The sequence below is a fragment of the Rhodnius prolixus genome, unplaced genomic scaffold (genome assembly GCF_049639745.1).
Source record: "Rhodnius prolixus isolate KJV_2025 unplaced genomic scaffold, Rpr scaffold_2, whole genome shotgun sequence".
NCBI lineage: Eukaryota > Metazoa > Arthropoda > Insecta > Hemiptera > Reduviidae > Rhodnius > Rhodnius prolixus.
This window is the reverse complement of record NW_027411592.1, coordinates 36,450,214-36,470,397: the sequence shown is the minus strand read 5'-3', so window position 1 is coordinate 36,470,397 and position 20,184 is coordinate 36,450,214. Positions and strand designations below refer to the sequence as shown.

The 20,184-nt window shown below is 34.2% G+C and overlaps 1 protein-coding gene and 1 long non-coding RNA gene across 3 annotated transcripts in view; one reads left to right on the top strand and one right to left on the bottom strand.

The window, feature by feature from the left end:
* LOC141449560 (larval cuticle protein A3A-like) overlaps positions 1 to 20,184 on the bottom strand; it is a 684,900-nt gene that overhangs the window by 473,065 nt on the left and 191,651 nt on the right. For both annotated transcript variants that reach the window (XM_074119108.1, XM_074119109.1), the window contains one exon: positions 5,889 to 6,109. In XM_074119108.1, coding sequence (XP_073975209.1) covers positions 5,889 to 6,109 — 221 coding nt within the window. The remainder of the gene's footprint in view (positions 1 to 5,888; positions 6,110 to 20,184) is intronic.
* The window catches only part of LOC141449565 (uncharacterized), a 101,026-nt gene that overhangs the window by 31,712 nt on the left and 49,130 nt on the right, over positions 1 to 20,184 (top strand). The window lies entirely within an intron of this gene.

The following is a 20,184-nucleotide window of genomic DNA, read 5'->3' as shown; positions in this document are numbered from 1 at the left end:
TGAGCCCTTATTACATTTCGAAACCCCAAAGCAGGGCTTCGGGCCAACGAAGTGTCCCGCAGAGCCTTCCTGGGCCAATAAATCTGCCACTTCGTTCTCCTTGTGTCCTGAATGACCAGGTACCCAAACTAGAAAGACCTTATTCTGGTCACTAATTTCCTTCAGGGTAACCAGACAGTCCCAAACCAGCCTTGAGTTGAACTGGTAGGAACTAATTGCCCGTAGAACAGCCTGACTGACAATGCTTTGTTTACACAGTTCTATCGTTTCTTTAGATAAAGCGCGCAAGAAAATTTTCTAATCTGAACCTCTCTTCTAATTGTTCCGTTTCTGTTTTTTTGTGGAGAAGGAACAGAATTCAACAACTCCCTGATCTTTTACTAGAAGATCTTTCAGATGTTAACTATAAAGTAATGATGGAATATTTTTGAGGTTCATGAATGTTTCTTCTATATGAATTGTTCTATATATGTTTTATCGATTCCCATCATAATTGGAATATGTAAATTTTGCTCGTTGGCCATGTATTTTCTAAAAAAGAAGCCAGTTTATCGCTCAATATTGAAAAAGAAACCACAAATTGCGCAATTGTTTTGAGAAAGCCGTAAATGAGTTTATAAAATTTATTTTATATTTTAGTTAGTTAAGTTTAACAAACAAATCATTTACAAAAAGAGCCAAACAGAAGTGATTAACAAAGCCACAACGACACCCAGTGAGTTTGGCTTAGTACAAGACTGACATCTTATGCCTGAACTATGCAATAATACTGGAAGCGAGGGCGATGAGCGTGTTGATGAAATGTGTTCGCACAATGTTGTAGAAATGTAAGGGCCCATCTCAGTCTGACTAGCTGTCAGTTTCCTCTCATTACTGGACCATCCCTTGCCCTATGAAGCCCTTTCATCCGCAGTCAGCCAGCCTCAGGCGGTGATGCGTTCTTGTGGGGCGCCCTATTTAGTTTACGCTTCCTCATAACTTCTCCTCTCACTCTGTTTCTCAATAATTAGATACATCAAGTTTCATATTTCATCAATATTCTTGAACAGAAGACAAAAATTATTGCACCAGTATACATTATTCACCAGTTTATTTTCGTTTTTTGAATATAACTTTAAACTAACAAGATATTAAACAAGAGAAAGTACAGCACAGAAGCTATAGGTGCAGTATACGAGTATTTAGCAGGAATAAAATAGCTCTGCCAAACAACCACATGACTTTCTTTTTGCTATAAATCTAATAACATGTTGGGAACTATTTGAAAATATTTTGTGAAGGAAAAAGTATGCAGGGTGAACCAGTAACTAATGTCCATAGGCCTACTGTGTTTATTACATCTGAAGTGGACTTCAAAGACGTATTGGCCAACTTCATATTTTCCACTGTTATAAGTGACGTAACTTTCAATTTTTTTTCTAAAATCATTACTTTTTTTTGCAATAAAAATGTTATCACTCAGAAAGTTTTAGTCCGAATTCGATTCTGATGACACGGTTAGAAAGACAAATAAATTTTCTAAAAATTGACACCATTTCGAAGCATAAGTCATTCTCCAAACAGCCTCAATCTTCCTCCGAATATTGTAAAAATAAAAGTAATTGAAATTTTTAAGAAAACTTATTAGGCTTATAAACAAGTTTATATTGTATATTATCATATATTATAAACAAGTACTTAAACAAAAATTCATATAGTTTGTATTTACTCCAAATTACAATTTCACACTAACTGTACTGTTGAAAAAGATAAGAATGTGATTAAGCCTTAACAACCCTTTGAACCCACTAACAGATAATCCTTATATCGGAATATGGAATTAACAAATACAACTAGGTATCTTACAAATAAACTTCCCTGATCTGTTAGTCTTGGTTTTACAAAATTTTCTATTGAACCCTATTTGAAACTAAGCAAATTTAACCTTCGATTATAAAAATAGCACTTGTATGAAATATTTCAGTGAAATCAGAAGTAAATTTTTAAAGTGCAATTTGTAACCTTTGACTTACTTATTTTAAGACAATCTACTTTAAAAATTGACTACTGGTCCATCTAAAAGAGTTTTCAATGAATTAAACAACTTGATAAACTAACACTGTTGAGTACTCGTTAACACGTTTTCTTACAAAACAAACGTAATTTCTCATACGAAGATAAAAGGAATCCTGGAAAATGACATACCGTTTGAATGAAATACCGCTTGCCATTAGGCAAGGAAACTTTTATAAAAAGTGCCAGCTCCTAGGTCTGATAATGATCACATAAGGGCCTAATGAGTTTTCTTTAAAGTTTCGATTACTTTTATTTTTCCAGCATTCGTAGGAAGATTGAGGCTGTTTGGAGAATGACTTATGCTTCGAAATGGTGTCAATTTTTAGAAAATTTATCTGTCTTTCTAACAGTGTCATCAGAATCGAATTGGGACGAAAACTTTCTGAGTGATAACATTTTTATTGCAAAAAAAAAAGTAATAATTTTAGAAAAAAAAATTAAAGTGACGTCACTCAAGAACAGTGGAAAATATGCAGTTGGCCAATACGACTTTGAAGTCCACTTCAGATGTATGTACCACACACAGTAGGCCTATGGACGTTAGTTACTGGTTCACCCTGTATAGTTTAGTATAAAGTTAAGTAGTACTGATACAAACCTGGTTTTTTATACAATTTGTAATTTCACTTAAATAGGTATTTATTTCCTAATAATGTTAAATAGGTAATTTAAAACAGTTTAAACAGGCTCATTGTACTTAAATGACACTTTAGAGTAAAGCTTAACCCCTACTTTACTTCAGAAACTGCTTTAAAAAGCATTACATTAAAAAAATGTTACTGATCTAAGTCGTAGATGCAAAGTATAGAATTTAAAGCACAAAATTTAAGGCAAATAATTGGGAACCATTTTGGGAAAATTCAAAATAATAATAATTAAAAAATTAATAAATAAATGATAAATCAATTCAAAAAATGGATTTTGCCAATTAGGTATCGTGGACGGGGGCGGAAGCCCATACTTTACTGTTAAATATTATTTTTTGTCGAACAAAGTAAAAATAGCTACACGCGGGATTCGAACTGGAGAGCCCTACAAACCACGCTTCATAACCATTAGTCCGACGTCTCCAATTGTGTGACTGAAGACGTAGAAGGGAACAGGAACTATTGTTTTTAGGATTTTAGAATGCAAGGTTCGAAGTTGATTGATGGATTGTTTATCCTTAGAGCTGTATTCTGAAGATTCATATTGGGGCTAGAAGGGCGGTACAGTTCTCTTGTTCGTTAAAGTCAAGTTTTGAACGTTTGTCAATTAGCCTTCCGTTGTTAGTCGTTTGTTTAGGTGAAGTCCGAGATATCATTAAGTGGTTAGTTACGGAGATGTTAATAAAACAGAGGGTGAGTATTCTTGTTTAGAATGAATTCTACGTAATTGATGACTTTTAATTTATATTATCCCAAAGAGTAATTACAATGAACAGGAGAATTGTGGATGGTGACATTGGCCGCCGAAGTAAATACAGATGCCATGACTGTATAGAAACTTTATTATAAGAAGAAATTGCTAACTCTACCCAACAGGGACTTAGTATTTGATAAAAGCCCAATCGGCCGCTATGAACTTATCGTAATGTCCTTTTCGAATTCTACCCTTCCACAACATTAACGCTGTCTTCTTCAACTCCAACCAGCGTACTGTTACTTCCACCTCTTTTGCTAAGTCATACGGCAACTTCCAGCCTACTTTTGCTAACCTGTTCACCCATTCTCTGGAGTTGTAACCGAGGGTAAGAGAATGCGGGGCAAGAGAAAGAAAACAGCCGTACCTCATGGCCTATCCTGTTCCATAGGAAGTGAGCCTAAAGCTGGTAGGAGAACAGCATGAGAATGGGAAGGCACTTATTTGCATTCTTTATCTGTTATAAATCATCCGACAGCTGCTCTCCTCTAGCTGTAACCCTGTACATATTTTGCTTCTCTTCGCTCTCCTTCCTCTGTTATGCTTACTTAGTTATTCTCCTAGAGAGCTTGGAAAGGCACTTTCTTTCCAAGGCTAAAAAATCACAAAATGGTTGCACGCACCGCTTGAATATCTCTCATATAATTCAAAATTAATTTTATTCAAAAACCCAACATTTATTGAGTTACGATTCACTACTCTGTCAAAAGATTATTAATTTGTGTTTTCTTTTTTCTTTTTTTTTAATACTTATATTTTGAATTTTTCCTTGAATATCTTGAATACCTTGGTAGCTCTGGGTAGAAAAACAACCTGCTATGAAACCCCCAATGGATCCTTCTTCTGGTGGAGAAATGAGAAAGATAGATGGAACAATCATCTTACCACAAGAGAGACATTTAATCTTGAAGGAAAATATGCTTCATATAAAAGTAATTTATTTTACAGCTTTAAGAGAAAAGTCCAAAAACTCCAAATCTTATACTATAAAAACCCAGTCCCTGTTAATCGATTTTCACCAAATTTAATGTCACATAAGTATTATAATAATATACTTGAGGGTATGTTGAAAACCTTTCCCGCCACCAAGTGCAGTTTCATTTCAATATCATTAGAGCGAGTACAAAATGGAGGCATGCAATATAGAAAAATTGAAAGAATAAGATAGCATTACTAAATTTGGAAAAATTTTGAGCTTCTCATCTCATTTTGAAAAAGGGGGTTGGGTCCGCAATGCTAGGTAACATATTAAAAGATGGTATACAAAATATCTGTAACACCTTCCGAACTATGTTGGGATCCTGAACGTTTACTTATTTTTCAAAATTAATTCCCTAATTCAAGTCTATATTTGACTCGAATTTAGATTTATTGACTACAATTCTATGCACAAGTTGATAGCCATTTAATACCAGATTAGCTACATATATTTACGAATAAATTTCATTCATCAATTGATGAATACTTTATTAAAATATACTGAATAACTATAATTACGTGCTAGCATTACAGGGGCAATGAGGTGGCGGATTACTTGGCCACGGAAGGTCCTGTACAGTTCTCATGGACCCTTTTGTTAAGTAGCCATTGCCTGCAGCTTTTAGAGACTGGCTGCATAACAAGCTGCAGATGTGGGGCGAAACCCGCCAGGTCGGAGGTTTTTCTAATTCTTTACTTATTATTCATCTTCTAGCAAAAGATCTCATGCAAATATCTTAGTAAATTTCATTAATATTAATTAGAAAAATAGTTAATTTCATTTCGCAATAGGAAAGAAAACCCGTTAATATATCGGACATTTCAATCACCCTCACTAAATTCAGGATGTCTCTATTCCAGTGACAGATGTCATTTTTTTTATTTTTGAATACACCCCACTCTAGCATTTATATAAAGAGCGTAACCCGACCATATTCACCCTATTGTCGGCTGGTTAAACCCAGCACCCTCTCCAACATGTCCTAACTCGTCTGAACATATCACTGTAGAATTTTTATCCGCTACTTGGTTGCAGTTTATTTTCAAAAAGTATTTTACTTGATTTCAAAAAAATTCCCATTTTCTGTACAAGTTAACAAGATTTGCAACAATGAATCAACACTGTTTTGCACGTCACAATGGTATCATCAGTTTGAGTCAACTAAGAAGCATCTAAACGATTATTTGGTCATCATATTACAAAAGATTTAGTTGATTTAACAAATAATAAGCTCTAAGAGTTACAAGCTTAGATGGTTTTAAAGGAACTGCGCTATGATTTAAGCACTGAGAGAACCACTTCGAAGAAATTCCTATTGACCTCCTGAAGAGCAATGCATCACAAGGTATTTGTTTCGTACTGATACTTTAGGCTTCCTAGACCGGTACAAACTGAGATTTAAAGAAAAAAGCGAAAAATAGTTTAAACTTATACAATAATATGCATTACTAACCTGCAAATAACCTCCTTGGCAATCGGTAGCGTTGACAAGTGTACCTATTTTGAACTTCTTGAACCGAATTCTCAGTATCCAGTCTCGTGGTGTTCCTCTGAATGAACGGAATCTATACCAACACGTCATAGGGCGCCCCCAATTTTCGGTGGTCACTTCAGGACTAGTCACGTCTTCGTAAATGTCCACTGTTTTATTACAATGATCCCGTTTCACATCACCTAAAATTCAAAAAAATTTCGTTTAGTATCTTATTGCATTAGCAGAAAATAATTTTAACCATTTAAATTTGAAAAAGATAATTAAATTAATTTGTTGCAAGCAAATGAGATAATAATTCGATAAGAAGAGCGTATAACTTTCAAGTGGTAAGATTGTTGCTACTATGGAAATTAAATGAAGTCCAGAGAGAAAAGTAGTAATTTAAATTCTAGTAAAACAACAACAACAAAAAACAGAAAAAGAAAAGCTTACATAAGACTAACAGTGGTTATACGTTCTAGATTCGAGACTAACTTGCCTCTCTAGATTGAAGATACATTACACGGTAGGTAATAGACTGTACGTGACTTTGGCTGACCAAGGAATAAGGTGGGATCATTGATCTTCGTTTTCTTATTTATCTCAGAAGGTGGGTACCAACAATACTGAGTAGCATGGTGTTTTCATTATACTCATTTTATCTAGAATAAATCGATTGCAATTAGCCAAACATTTTTACACTCTTTTATTCTTTATAAGAATTTATTGTTATCGCGCAAATCAGTTTTCATAGAAGTATCCTTTTTGAAGAACCCGAGTATTTTTGTGTTTTTTTTTTTTTTATATATATATACGAGGGTCGTTTGAAAAGTCCGTGCAAAAATAAAAACTACTTAATTTTTTGGGGTAAACCTTTTTTATTTTTCAACATAGTCTCCTTTTAGGCTTATACACTTCGTCCAACGCTGCTCTAGTTTGTTGATCCCTTCCGAATAATAGAATTTGTCCAAGTCTGAAAAATAGCCATTCGTTTCTGCAATCACCTCCTCGTTTGAATAAAATCTTTTTCCCGCCAGCCATTTCTTCATATTGGGGAACAAATAGTAGTCCGAGGGAGCCAATCTGGAGAATAGGGGGGATGTGAAACGAGTTGGAACCCTATTTCCATTAATTTTGCGACCACAACTGCTGAGGTGTGAGCTGGTGCGTTGTCGTGATGGAAAAGGACTTTTTTGTGGGCCAATCGTGGGCGTTTTTCTTGCAGCTCGGTTTTCAAACGGTCCAATAACGATGAATAATATGCAACTGTAATAGTTTTACCCTTTTCCAGATAGTCGATGAGGATTATTCCTTGCGAATCCCAAAAGACAGTCGCCATAATCTTTCCGGCCGAAGGAACGGTCTTCGCCTTTTTTGGCGCAGATTCCCCCTTGGTAACCCATTGTTTAGATTGTTCTTTGGTCTCAGGAGTGTAGTGATGTATCCATGTTTCATGCACAGTGACGAAACGACGCTTAAAGTCCTGCGGATTCTTCTGGAACAGCTGCAAACCGTCCTTGCAACACTTCACACGATTTCGTTTTTGGTCAAGCGTGAGCAATCGCGGCACCCATCTTGCGGATAGCTTTGTCATGTCCAAATGTTGATGCAAAATATTATGTACCCGTTCATTCGAGATGCCCACAGCACTAGCAATCTCACGCACCTTCACTCTTCTGTCATCCATCACCATATCATGGATTTTATCAATGATTTCTGGAGTAGTAACCTCAACAGGGCGTCCAGAACGTTCAGCGTCACTTGTGCCCATATGGCCTCTCCGAAAATTTTGAAACCACTTATAAACTGTTCTAATCGAAGGTGCAGAGTCACCATAATGTTTATCAAGCTTCTCTTTAGTCTCCTGAGACGTTTTGCCTTTCATAAAGAAGTGTTTAATCAACACACGAAATTCTTTTTCGTCCATTTTTTGAAAATCACTCGACTTCCTCGATTCAAACGAATGCCAAACACAAAGAAATAGACCGATCTGGCTGAAACTTTGTGTGTGTTCTTCCAAGAGATGCTACTAACTAAACATAACCTCGATACGCGCCAGTAGTGCTATCTCTCTGACTTTGCACGGACTTTTCAAACGACCCTCGTGTATATATATATATAAAAAGGTTGGTAAGGGCGTCTATCTGTCTGATGTATTAACTGAAACTCAAAAACGAAATTTCAAAAGTAATATTTCGTTTAGGCAACAACAGTTTGGCTAGTTGTCAGGTAGTTCCGCTTTGCAGAATTTATTTTCCCTTTTTCTTTTTCTATTTTTCTCAAAAACAGCGCCTAAAATTTCATTTTGTGTTCAACAACTTAAAACATTTTTATAAAGACAATTTTTACGAATTTTATTTCTTTATTCAGTTGTATTTTCCTTGCTACAGAAGGAAATCTTTAGAGAAAATAACACATGGGCTGAAAAGTCCCGGGCCTAACTAAGAAAACACGTTTTTTTTTGTTCAAAATTAGCTTTATTCATCAACGTAATTTCCATCAAGAACAACGCAACCATTCCAGCGCCGCTCTAACATTTCAATACCACTTTTGTAGAACGAGTTTTCTTTTGCCTCAAAATAGGCCTCAGTTTCAGCGATAACCTCTTCATTCGAGCGAAATTTCTTACCGGCGAGCATTTTTTTTTTTAGGTCTGCGAACAGCCAGTAGTCTGTTTTGGAGCCAAATCTGGTGAATACGGTGGATGTGGGAGCAATTCGAAGTTCAATTCATGTAGTTTTACCATTATTTTGATTGACTTGTGACACGGTGCGTTGTCTTGATGAAACAAAATTTTTTTCTTTGCCATATGCGATCGTTTCTTTGCAATTTCGGCCTTCAAACGCTCCAATAACGCTATATAATGTTCACTGTTGATGGTATTTCCCTTCTCAAGATAGTCGATGAATATTACACCACGCACATCCCAAAATACCGAGGCCATAACATTTCCAGCCGATTGTTGTGCTTTCGGCCGCTTTGGACGAGGTTCACTAGTTGCTGTCCACTCAGATGACGATCGTTTTGATTCCAGAGTGAAGTGATGGATGAATGTTTCATCCATTGTCACATATCGACGCAAAAATTCCGGTTTATTACGTTTAAACATGGCCAAACACTGCTCAGAATCATCTTGTTTTTGGTCAACAGTGAACAAACGCGGCACCCACTTTCTCATAGTCAAATGCTCTTGCAATATAAAACCAACACGTTCTTTTGATATCTTTACGATGTCAGCTAACTCACGCAACTTCACTTTTCGATCATTCAAAACGATTTTGTGGATTTTTTTTTATATTTTCTGGTGTTATCGCCTCATTTGGACGTCCACTGCGTTCTGCATCATCGGTGTCTCTACGACCACGTTTAAAGTTAGCAAACCAGCGTTTTATTGTTGTTTCTGATGGAGCAGAGTCCCCATAACACTTTTCAAGCCATTGCTTCGCTTGAACTGTATTTTTTCCCATCAAGAAGCAGTGTAAAATTAAAACACGTAATTGTTTTTGATCCATTGTTTTGAAAATAACAAAAGTAGCGTCACTCTTAGCGCAATAACTCACAAACTAATAAAATCATGAAATTTTAACAGCTGTCTTTTGAAGGTTAGTATTAGTACTAACTGGAAAAGAGGTGAATGCAATACAACTAGTTATACACTGGAATCATTTTTAAAAATATTATCAGACATCTAATCTGAAATTAAATTCAAACGATGAAGTAAGAACTAACAAAACTGAATGATGACAGAAATTTAGAGGGGTCGGATTCAGCTGGATTGTTTTTGTTAAGGGTTTCCAGCCCTAGAGTCTACGAAACTCGTAGTACAAGGGATTAACCTGTCAGCCAGGCTGAAGTCAGTGGTTTTACTATCTATCCAAATGGTACCAGTACTACTGTCAGTGGTAATAACATTGGACTAACGGAAAGCAACGCACGACAGTTTGTCATTCTGCAGACACAATCAACATCCGGACTGATCTGAACGTTATCTTCCTTCCTGTTGGTTGTTGGATTGTTCATGCCCTTTCCCCTCTTGGAGCAAACAGAGAAATCTCTGGGTCTCATCACAACCAGAGTACCCTCCTGTCCCAATTGACATATCGCTAAATGACGCAGTGATATCTGCCAAGTTCAGATTTGTTACTCTCTTGTTATGTTAAAGTTCCAGATAAAGAGATCCATTTAGAAAATACTTTGAAATTACCACTAATCTATCGGTTAGAGTAGAGTGTACCGTCTCCATAGTACGTGTACATATACCTTGTAACCCCCAAAAACATAACCTTCACCTCTACAGCCTTATCCAAATTAGATTCGCCTTCTACTATCTAAATTATTCCCAAAGTTGGGTATTTTTCATCATTACGCTTTTTCGGGCACTTTTTAAGAATCAACGGGCAGTTTTAATTTATCGGATTGCTTTCCTGAACTTCTACTCAGATTTTCTTATTTACCATTGTTAGTGATGCCTATATCAGGTGGCTTTACCACCAACTACCAAATTAGGTGTTGTAGACGGAGGCGACTAGCAAACCTATTTAACTACAAATTTCTCATGCTAAACAGCAAATAAAATCCAAGGCCTAGACCGGGAATCGAACCCAGTACCACAATACATCTTAGCTTTCCTATGATTTTCCTAAATCCTAAATCACTATTAATCTTTTATCAATCAAAAATCAAATCAATCAATTCAAATCAATCAAAAATCACTCTAAAATGAAAAATTGCATGAAATTCAAATGTAATATTCTGCTCAGGTGGCACAATAATGTTTTGGTCCTAATCCGTCAACCAGAAGTACCACTTTACTTTGACTTAAAAACGGTTCCAACTTAGTTTGTTTAAACTTAGTTTATTAATTGAATAGTAACAGATTAATAATATTTATTTATTTATTTTTTTTAAAGAGAATTCCATTAAGGGCACTTCCAAAAGAAAGAGGTGGGTAAATTTTCATCTTAACCGTTTACTGCACTGCCACCTATCTAATATTAATAAAAATCAAATAGGAAAGGGATTTGCTATGCGGTTAGCGTACTGGACTCCCACGCGCAGGTCCCGGGTTCGAATCCAGCTGCTGGTCCTTAGATTTACTCTTCCTAGGAGCTTCTTACAGCTTCCCGGAGGTTACTGTCTCCGGGCAGTGTTCTCTCGTTACAGCTCACTGAAAAAAGCTCCAGGCGCCAATAACCCCTAGATGTTTGTTTAATCAAAAAAATAAAATATATAAATACAAAATAAAAATCACATTTAGGATAGAATTTTTACATTTGAAAAAAGTTGGCAGGCCTGAAATGTGAGTTTACTGAATAGATTTTTCCGTATTTCGAGGATTTCAAACAAACGGCTTCTCGATTTGATTTTAAATTGGTATAGTACTTACTAACATATAAATTTAAATTGAAATTTAAACATATTTTTTCATAAATTTTATTACAGGTACTTCTGTTGATGAGGGTAAGTAGATTCCTTCTTCAGTGATAACACAAATTTTGGGTGTTTGAATAGGACTTTGTGAGTTTAAATCTTACGAACAGTAAGTCGTGTGGGGGTGTGGAACCAGATTTTTTTGTGATTAGTAACTTTCTCCGTTTGTGGTTGCTCTTTGTGAAGTGACAGTTTCAACTACACGGTCGCTCCAATTCAATTATTTGGAAACAGCTCTTTGTTCATCCCACAGAAATCTAATAAAACAAATTACTTTTCAGCGAAAAGATTTTTTTTTTTTTTGGAGGTTTTCTAGATAAAACAAATTTTTTATAACATTCAAAGGAATGCGCGTTAGATACTTTGCATCAAAAAAGATTCATAAAGATGCGAGATTGTCCAAAAATGTAGCCGACTCAAACGAAACAAAATGTAACAAATACAGCGAGATAAAGGACAAAAGGGTGACAAATTGAAATTAAATGAACCGAGTGTATTATTATCGTCTTGAGGATGAAGTCCATTTACAAAAATAAAGAATCGCTTTCCAAGATATGAATGCCAATGTATACTGTTCAATTCTAAAGATCTTTTTCCTTGCAATTTATATAAGTCGTTTTGTATTCAGCTTGTTATATCAATTTCTTGTTCCTCCTTTATCTTCGAATATTGCTTATTTTGTTTTCTCTAATCCTACAGGACACTACCTTTTTTCCATTTATTAGATAATATCCTCTTAGAAAACAAATCTGTTGTAGTAAATCCTAAACTTCGGATTTGGTTGAACATCTACATAATGCAAGTAGGTCACCAGGTCTTTTGAAGTTACAAATTATGATAATTTCGCAAATTTCTTTTGTCTGGTTGTGATGCCAATAGATTTGTGAGTAAAAAGTGCGACATGTGAGTACTAATACTATTCGAGCTGAATTGTAAGTTCTCATTTTTACTTTAAACATACAAACAGAATAATTCAGGCGGGGCTTAATGTCCAACTATTAATTAGGTGTCGTGAAAGGAGGCGACTAGCAAACATACTTTACTGTAAATTTCTTTTAACTATTTACCATTAAATAAAATCCAAGGCCTAAGACCGGGAATCGAACCCAGTACCACAATACATATTAGCTTTGCAGGTCTCGCCTCTAACCGCTCGGCTACCGTTGCGCCCTACAAACAGAATAATGTAATATTGGTAATTTAATTGATTGTTGTTGAGATGCCACGGTAGCCGAGCGGTTAGAAGCGTCACCTGCAATGCTATTTTGTATTGTGATGTACTGGGTTCGATTCCCGGTCTAGGCCTTGGATTTTAATTAATGTTTAAATATGAGAACTTTGTAGTGAAGTATAATTTGCTAATCGCCTCCGTAGACGACACCCAATTTGGTAGCTGGATGTAAAGAAGGAGAAATTGATTATTTCAATATTAATTAAATATAATTTTAAATTATGTTCGCAATTTCTTTTAAAAATTGTACAAAATTTTGGACACAGCTGTTTTGTTAGGTAAGTGAATCATGATTACTGATTTAACATCGTGTATAATTTTACGCGAAAGTGGTCAATACTTTTCTGTAAATATTCTCATAAAATCATATTAACATAAAGTTATTTATTATAACTTACACAATACTTACAATACGAATATAATAGTAGCAACTAATAAACAACAAGATTTCCTACCCAATACTAACAATTTATTTTAAGAGCAATAAATATTAATATAAAAAATAATTTGTACGTCATTTTTTCAATGCGCCTGTTCACTACTAATACTATTCGAGCTGAATTGTAAGTTCTCATTTTTACGTTAAACAAAATAATGTAATTACTGTTCATTATTTTTGGTGACTGAATCATAGTTTCAATAGGATAAAAAAATAATGCCAGTTTCAGTCATTTAAGTGCAAAATCTTCTCGCTAAAAAAGATAATTGCCAAAGACCACTTTGTAAAAAAACACGTTTTAGACCACAAGGAACCACAAAAAAGATGATTAAAAAACTCGCAAATCTAAATTCAATTCGAATCGTTTTATTCAATTAATTGTTTGATTATTTATTTTTCTACAGCTTTTATACAATTAAAAGTTTGTTACGTGCTATTTCTAAAAGGGGATGCGGATTTTGAAAACTCAAGGGATTCCAACAGATGTAAAGGTTAAGCAGCACTGTTCTCAAGGGGTTGAAATAACATTGTAGTAACACAACATTTAACATCAAGTTAATTCAATATATTGTACATGTGATAACCTAACATAGCCTTTTCTAAGTTTAGATCTTATGTTCTGAATTATTAAAACGATTGGAGAAATAAGTTGATGGATAGAACAGAGTCGTGTGAGCTTCTCACCAGATTCACTTGGTTGAGTTCAATCTAATAATATTAATGTTTGGCGGTACATCCATTTCTGTATAATGTGAAAGAAAGAAATACAGGAAAAGTAAAAACAGTCCTGACAAATTGCGCTCTCACTGGGTCATACAAATTCCGTCCATGCTTAAAATTCATCTCTAGCTACCGTTCTAATCCTTATTTCTTAAGGGCCATCTGCTTGCAAGCGTAATATATATGCTCACTATTATTCAGGTCGAGGTTAGCAAAGGCCTTTATGATAAATTGTTTGGTGAACCCATTTCCTTCATACACGCACCATCAACCCAACCGCTCCATTTGGATCTAAGCGAACCATACAATTTCATTTTTATTAAATGGTAAATTTCAATTACTGAAGTCAATAATTGTTCGAAATCTATTTTTTTTTTTTTTAAGAGGAAGGTGTAAAGCAGAGTTTGGGCAAAAATTTAATCAATTAAAAAACAATTGAATTAAACCGAAATTTAATTTTAATCATGATTAAGATTAAAAAATTTAATCGGCCAAAATTAGTTGATTAAAATTAAATTCACTTTTAATTTAATCGGAATTTAATCAAAATTTTTAATCATAACTAAAAATTAAGATTAAAATTAAAATTAAATAATCATAATTTTAATTGATTGAATTAAATTCCAAATTTAGTTTTAATCACTTTGGACGATTAAATTTTTTAATTTAATCAAAATATGAGAGATTAAATTTTTAAAACCAAACATTGCCAATGGTTAAACCAGAATCGGACCAATGCATCTTTATTCCGCCTAGCTGGTGCCTCTTCTCTATCAATATTATCCACCTTTCCCAAACTTGGCACCTTCATTCTACCAGTCTGGTGTCTCATCTATACCATGTTGGTGACTCTCAAGACTTACATAGGACCACCTTACACTCACATTTAACCATGTTTACCACTCACTAGACTTAGATAGGACCACCTTACACTCACATTTAACCATGTTTACCACTCACTAGACTTAGATAGGACCACCTTACACTCACATTTAACCATGTTGGCGACTCACTAGACTTAGATAGGACCACCTTACTCTCACATTTAACCAAGTTTACCACTCACTATACTTAGATAGGACTACCTTACACTCACATTTAACCTAGTTAGCGACTCAATAGACTTATGAACAGGGTGACCAGAGTTATGTGTTCCACCCACTTTTTTTTTTAAACGGCGGGAAATTTCAAAAAAATAGAAAACACGTATTTAATCAAATCTAGTTTTTTCAGTAATTGACCCATTATTTAAACCCCAATTTCCCCAGATACAGTATCTAAGTTTTTTTTCAAATGGAACAAACCAGATCTAGGCAGGCTAGAGCTATTCGATATTCCAGATCTTCGATTGAAGCCAAGGGATTAAGGTTACTGTACACTTTATTTTTTAGATATCCCCTCTGAAAATAGTCTATTGGGGTTAAATCCGTAGTTCGAGGTCAAAATCGAGCTCTTCTTGAACCGGATGATAACTGGGGATAAAAAGTAGATTACCTACGAAAACATCGTAAGGAAAAGGACATATTCTGAACCCGGAAAACCTAGCCCTTCCACCTGTAAACCTAATTTCACTCTGAATAAGAGAATGTTGTGTATATAGTGAGACATTCGAGGACCTACACATTATGAGCTTTTAATACCGAACGGAAAGCTAAATTCGGAGAAGTATTGTTAGCAAATGCATAATTTAAAGACAGCAGTCCAAGAAAAAAGGCCGGCGATGTTCAATAGGAAGAACATCATACTGCATCATGATAATGCCATGCCAAATGCTGCTTTAAAGACTCGTCTAAAAATTGCAGAACAAGGCTGGAAAATTCTGTCGCATCCAACATATTTCCCGAACTTAGCACCCTCCGACTATCACTTGTTTTTGTCCTTACAAAATTTGTTGAAGGGCGAAACATTTAAAAATGAAGTAGATATCAAACAAGTACTGGTTCAATTTCTCGCATCAAAAAATGATACATTTTTCAAAAATGAAATACATAAATTGCGCCCACGCTGGCGAGATATCATTAATAATAATGGCAATTATATTATTTAATAAAGTATATTTATACAGTTTATTGGCAAGAAAAATTTGTATTTTGTTTTATTCCAAAAACTGACAGAACTTTCCGGTAGACCGTATGTAAGTCTAGTGAGTGGTAAACATGGTTAAATGTGCTTGTAAGGTAGCCCTATATAAGTCTAGTGAGTCGCCAACATGGTTAAATGTTAGTGCAAGGTGGTCCTATCTAAGTCTAGTGAGTGGTAAACATGGTTAAATGTGAATGTAAGGTGGTCGTATATACGTCTAGAGCAGTGGTTCTTACCCGGTGTTCCGCGGAACACTGGTGTTCCGCGAATATGGTCCAAGTGTTCCGCGAAATTTCAATTTTAAATGTATTGAAATTTAGAAACTTAGGAAAGATACAAAAACAAAAAATTGTTCCTTTTTTTTTAAATTTGAGTTTTCCACTACCAAAGCTGGCCTATCTTTTTAAGTCATAGCCTTTTACAGCATTTTTCCAGTGGAAGTGAATTAGTGATGGGCAAAATCGTTCATTTCAATGAACGAGTCTGAAAGAGTCGTTCATTTTCTTTTTAATTTCAATTAATACATATATCTTTTTTGAAAATTATATTCGATTTTTTATTATTCATTAATTTTAATTTCTTGCTAAATACCGAATTTCAAATTAATTAATGTTAGTGTTCCGCGAAAAAAATATATACATATTCCGCGTCTATGAAAAGGTTAAGAACCACTGATATAAAGGGTTGAAAATTTTTTGGGTCATGAAATTTTGTAAAATTGTGGCCGTTCTATATCTCCCACTGTGGACCACGTATTGATATGGAATTTTGTTCTCTTATACACTTTGTTTTTCTCAATTATAAACTATAGTTATTTTGTGCACAGATCTATAAATATAGAAGATACAAAGGGTTGAAAATTTTTTGGGTCATGAAATTCTGTAAAATTATGGCCGTACCATATCTCCCACCGTGAACCACGGATTCGTATGAAATTTTGTTCTCTTGTACACTTTGTTTTTCTCAATTATAAACTATAGTTATTTTGTGCACAGATCTATAAATGTAGAAAATATAAAGGGTTGAAAATTTTTTGGGTCATGAAATTCTGTAAAACTGTGGCCGTTCTATATCTCCCACTGTGAACCACGTATTCGTATGAAATTTTGTTCTCTTATACACTTTGTTTTTCTCAATTATAAACTATAGTTATTTTGTGCACAGATCTAAAAAGGTAGAAGATATAAAGGGTTGAAAATTTTTTGGGTCATGAAATTTTGTAAAATTGTGGCCGTTCTATATCTCCCACTGTGGAACACGTATTGATATGGAATTTTGTTCTCTTATACACTTTGTTTTTCTCAATTATAAACTATAGTTATTTTGTGCACAGATCTAAAAAGGAAGAAGATATAAAAGGTTGAAAATTTTTTGGGTCATGAAATTCTGTAAAACTGTGGCCGTTCTATATCTCCCACTGAGAACCACATATTGATATGTAATTTTATTCTCTTATACACTTTGTTTTTCTCAGTTATAAACTATAGTCATTTTGTGCACAGATCTAAAAAGGTAGAAGATATAAAGGGTTGAAAATTTTTTGGGTCATGAAATTCTGTAAAATTATGGCCGTTCTATATCTCCCAAGGTGAACCACGTATTCGTATGAAATTTTGTTCTCTTGTACACTTTGTTTTTCTCAATTATAAACTATAGTCATTTTGTGCACAGATCTAAAAAGGTAGAAGATATAAAGGGTTGAAAATTTTTTGGGTCATGAAATTTTGTAAAATAGTGGCCGTTCTATATCTCCCACTGTGGACCACGTATTGATATGGAATTTTGTTCTCTTATACACATTGTTTTTCTCAATTATAAACTATAGTCATTTTGTGCACAGATCTGAAAAGGTAGAAGATATAAAGGGTTGAAAATTTTTTGGGTCATGAAATTTTGTAAAATTGTGGCCGTTCTATATCTCCCACTGTGGAACACGTATTGATATGGAATTTTGTTCTCTTATACACTTTTTTTTTCTCAATTATAAACTATAGTTATTTTGTGCACAGATCTAAAAAGGAAGAAGATATAAAAGGTTGAAAATTTTTTGGGTCATGAAATTCTGTAAAACTGTGGCCGTTCTATATCTCCCACTGAGAACCACATATTGATATGTAATTTTATTCTCTTATACACTTTGTTTTTCTCAGTTATAAACTATAGTCATTTTGTGCACAGATCTAAAAAGGTAGAAGATATAAAGGGTTGAAAATTTTTTGGGTCATGAAATTCTGTAAAATTATGGCCGTTCTATATCTTCCACTGTGAACCACGTATTGATATGGAATTTTGTTCTCTTGTACACTTTGTTTTACTCAATTATAAACTATAGTCATTTTGTGCACAGATCTAAAAAGGTAGAAGATATAAAGGGTTGAAAATTTTTTGGGTCATGAAATTCTGTAAAATTATGGCCGTTCTATATCTCCCAAGGTGAACCACGTATTCGTATGAAATTTTGTTCTCTTGTACACTTTGTTTTTCTCAATTATAAACTATAGTTATTTTGTGCGCAGATCTAAAAAGGTAGAAGATATAAAGGGTTGAAAATTTTTTGGGTCATGAAATTTTGTAAAATAGTGGCCGTTCTATATCTCCCACTGTGGACCACGTATTGATATGGAATTTTGTTCTCTTATACACATTGTTTTTCTCAATTATAAACTATAGTTATTTTGTGCACAGATCTAAAAAGGTAGAAGATATAAAGGGTTGAAAATTTTTTGGGTCATGAAATTCTGTAAAATTATAGCCGTTCTATATCTTCCACTGAGAACCACGTATTCGTATGAAATTTTGTTCTCTTGTAAACTTTGTTTTTCTCAATTATAAACTATAGTCATTTTGTGCACAGATCTAAAAAGGTATAAAATATAAAGGGATGAAAATTTTTTGGGTCATGAAATTTTGTAAAATTGTGGCTATTCTATATCTCCCACTGTGGACCACGTATTGATATGGAATTTTGTTCTCTTAGACACTTTGTTTTTCTCAATTATTAACTATAGTTATTTTGTGCACAGATCTAAAAAGGTAGAAGATATAAAGGGTTGAAAATTTTTTGGGTCATGAAATTCTGTAAAACTGTGGCCGTTCTATATCTCCCACTGTGAACCACGTATTCGTATGAAATTTTGTTCTCTTATACACTTTGTTTTTCTCAATTATAAACTATAGTTATTTTGTGCACAGATCTAAAAAGGTAGAAGATATAAAGGGTTGAAAATTTTTTGGGTCATGAAATTTTGTAAAATTGTGGCCGTTCTATATCTCCCACTGTGAACCACGTATTCGTATGAAATTTTGTTCTCTTGTACACATTGTTTTTCTCAATTATAAACTATAGTTATTTTGTGCACAGATCTAAAAAGGTAGAAAATATGAAGGGTTGAAAATTTTTTGGGTCATGAAATTCTGTAAAATTATGGCCGTTCTATATCTCCCACCGTTAACCACGTATTCGGATGAAATTTTGTTCTCTTGTACACTTTGTTTTTCTCAATTATAAACTATAGTTATTTTGTGCGCAGATCTATAAATGTAGAAGATATAAAGGGTTGAAAATTTTTTGGGTCATGAAATTTTGTAAAATTGTGGCCGTTCTATATCTCCCACTGTGGACCACGTATTGATATGGAATTTTGTTCTCTTATACACTTTGTTTTTCTTAATTATAAACTATAGTTATTGTGTGCACAGATCTAAAAAGGTAGAAGATATAAAGGGTTGAAAATTTTTTGGGTCATGAAATTCTGTAAAACTGTGGCCGTTCTATATCTCCCACTGTGGACCACGTATTGATATGGAATTTTGTTCTCTTATACCCTTTGTTTTTCTCAATTATAAACTATAGTTATTTTTTGCACAGATCTAAAAAGGTAGAAGATATAAAGGGTTGAAAATTTTTTGGGTCATGAAATTCTGTAAAATTGTGGCCGTTCTATATCTCCCACTGTGGACCACGTATTGATATGGAATTTTGTTCTCTTATACACTTTGTTTTTCTCAATTATAAACTATAGTTATTTTGTGCACAGATCTAAAAAGGTGGATGATATATAAGGTTGAAAATTTTTTGGGTCATGAAATTCTGTAAAATTATGGCCGTTCTATATCTCCCACCGTGAACCACGTATTGGTATGAATTTTGTTCTCTTATACACTTTATTTAATGTTAGTGTTTCGCGAGAAAAATATATATATATATATATAATTGTGTTCCGCGTCTATGAATAGGTTAAGAACCACTGGTCTAGAGACTCGTGAAGAAGTCCAAGTCTACAAAAATTAACCGAAAAGTATTTACTGAAGACGCTCAGAAAAAGGGCCTCGCCAAAACGTGGTTCGAACCATTGGTTGAAAAGCCATAAAAG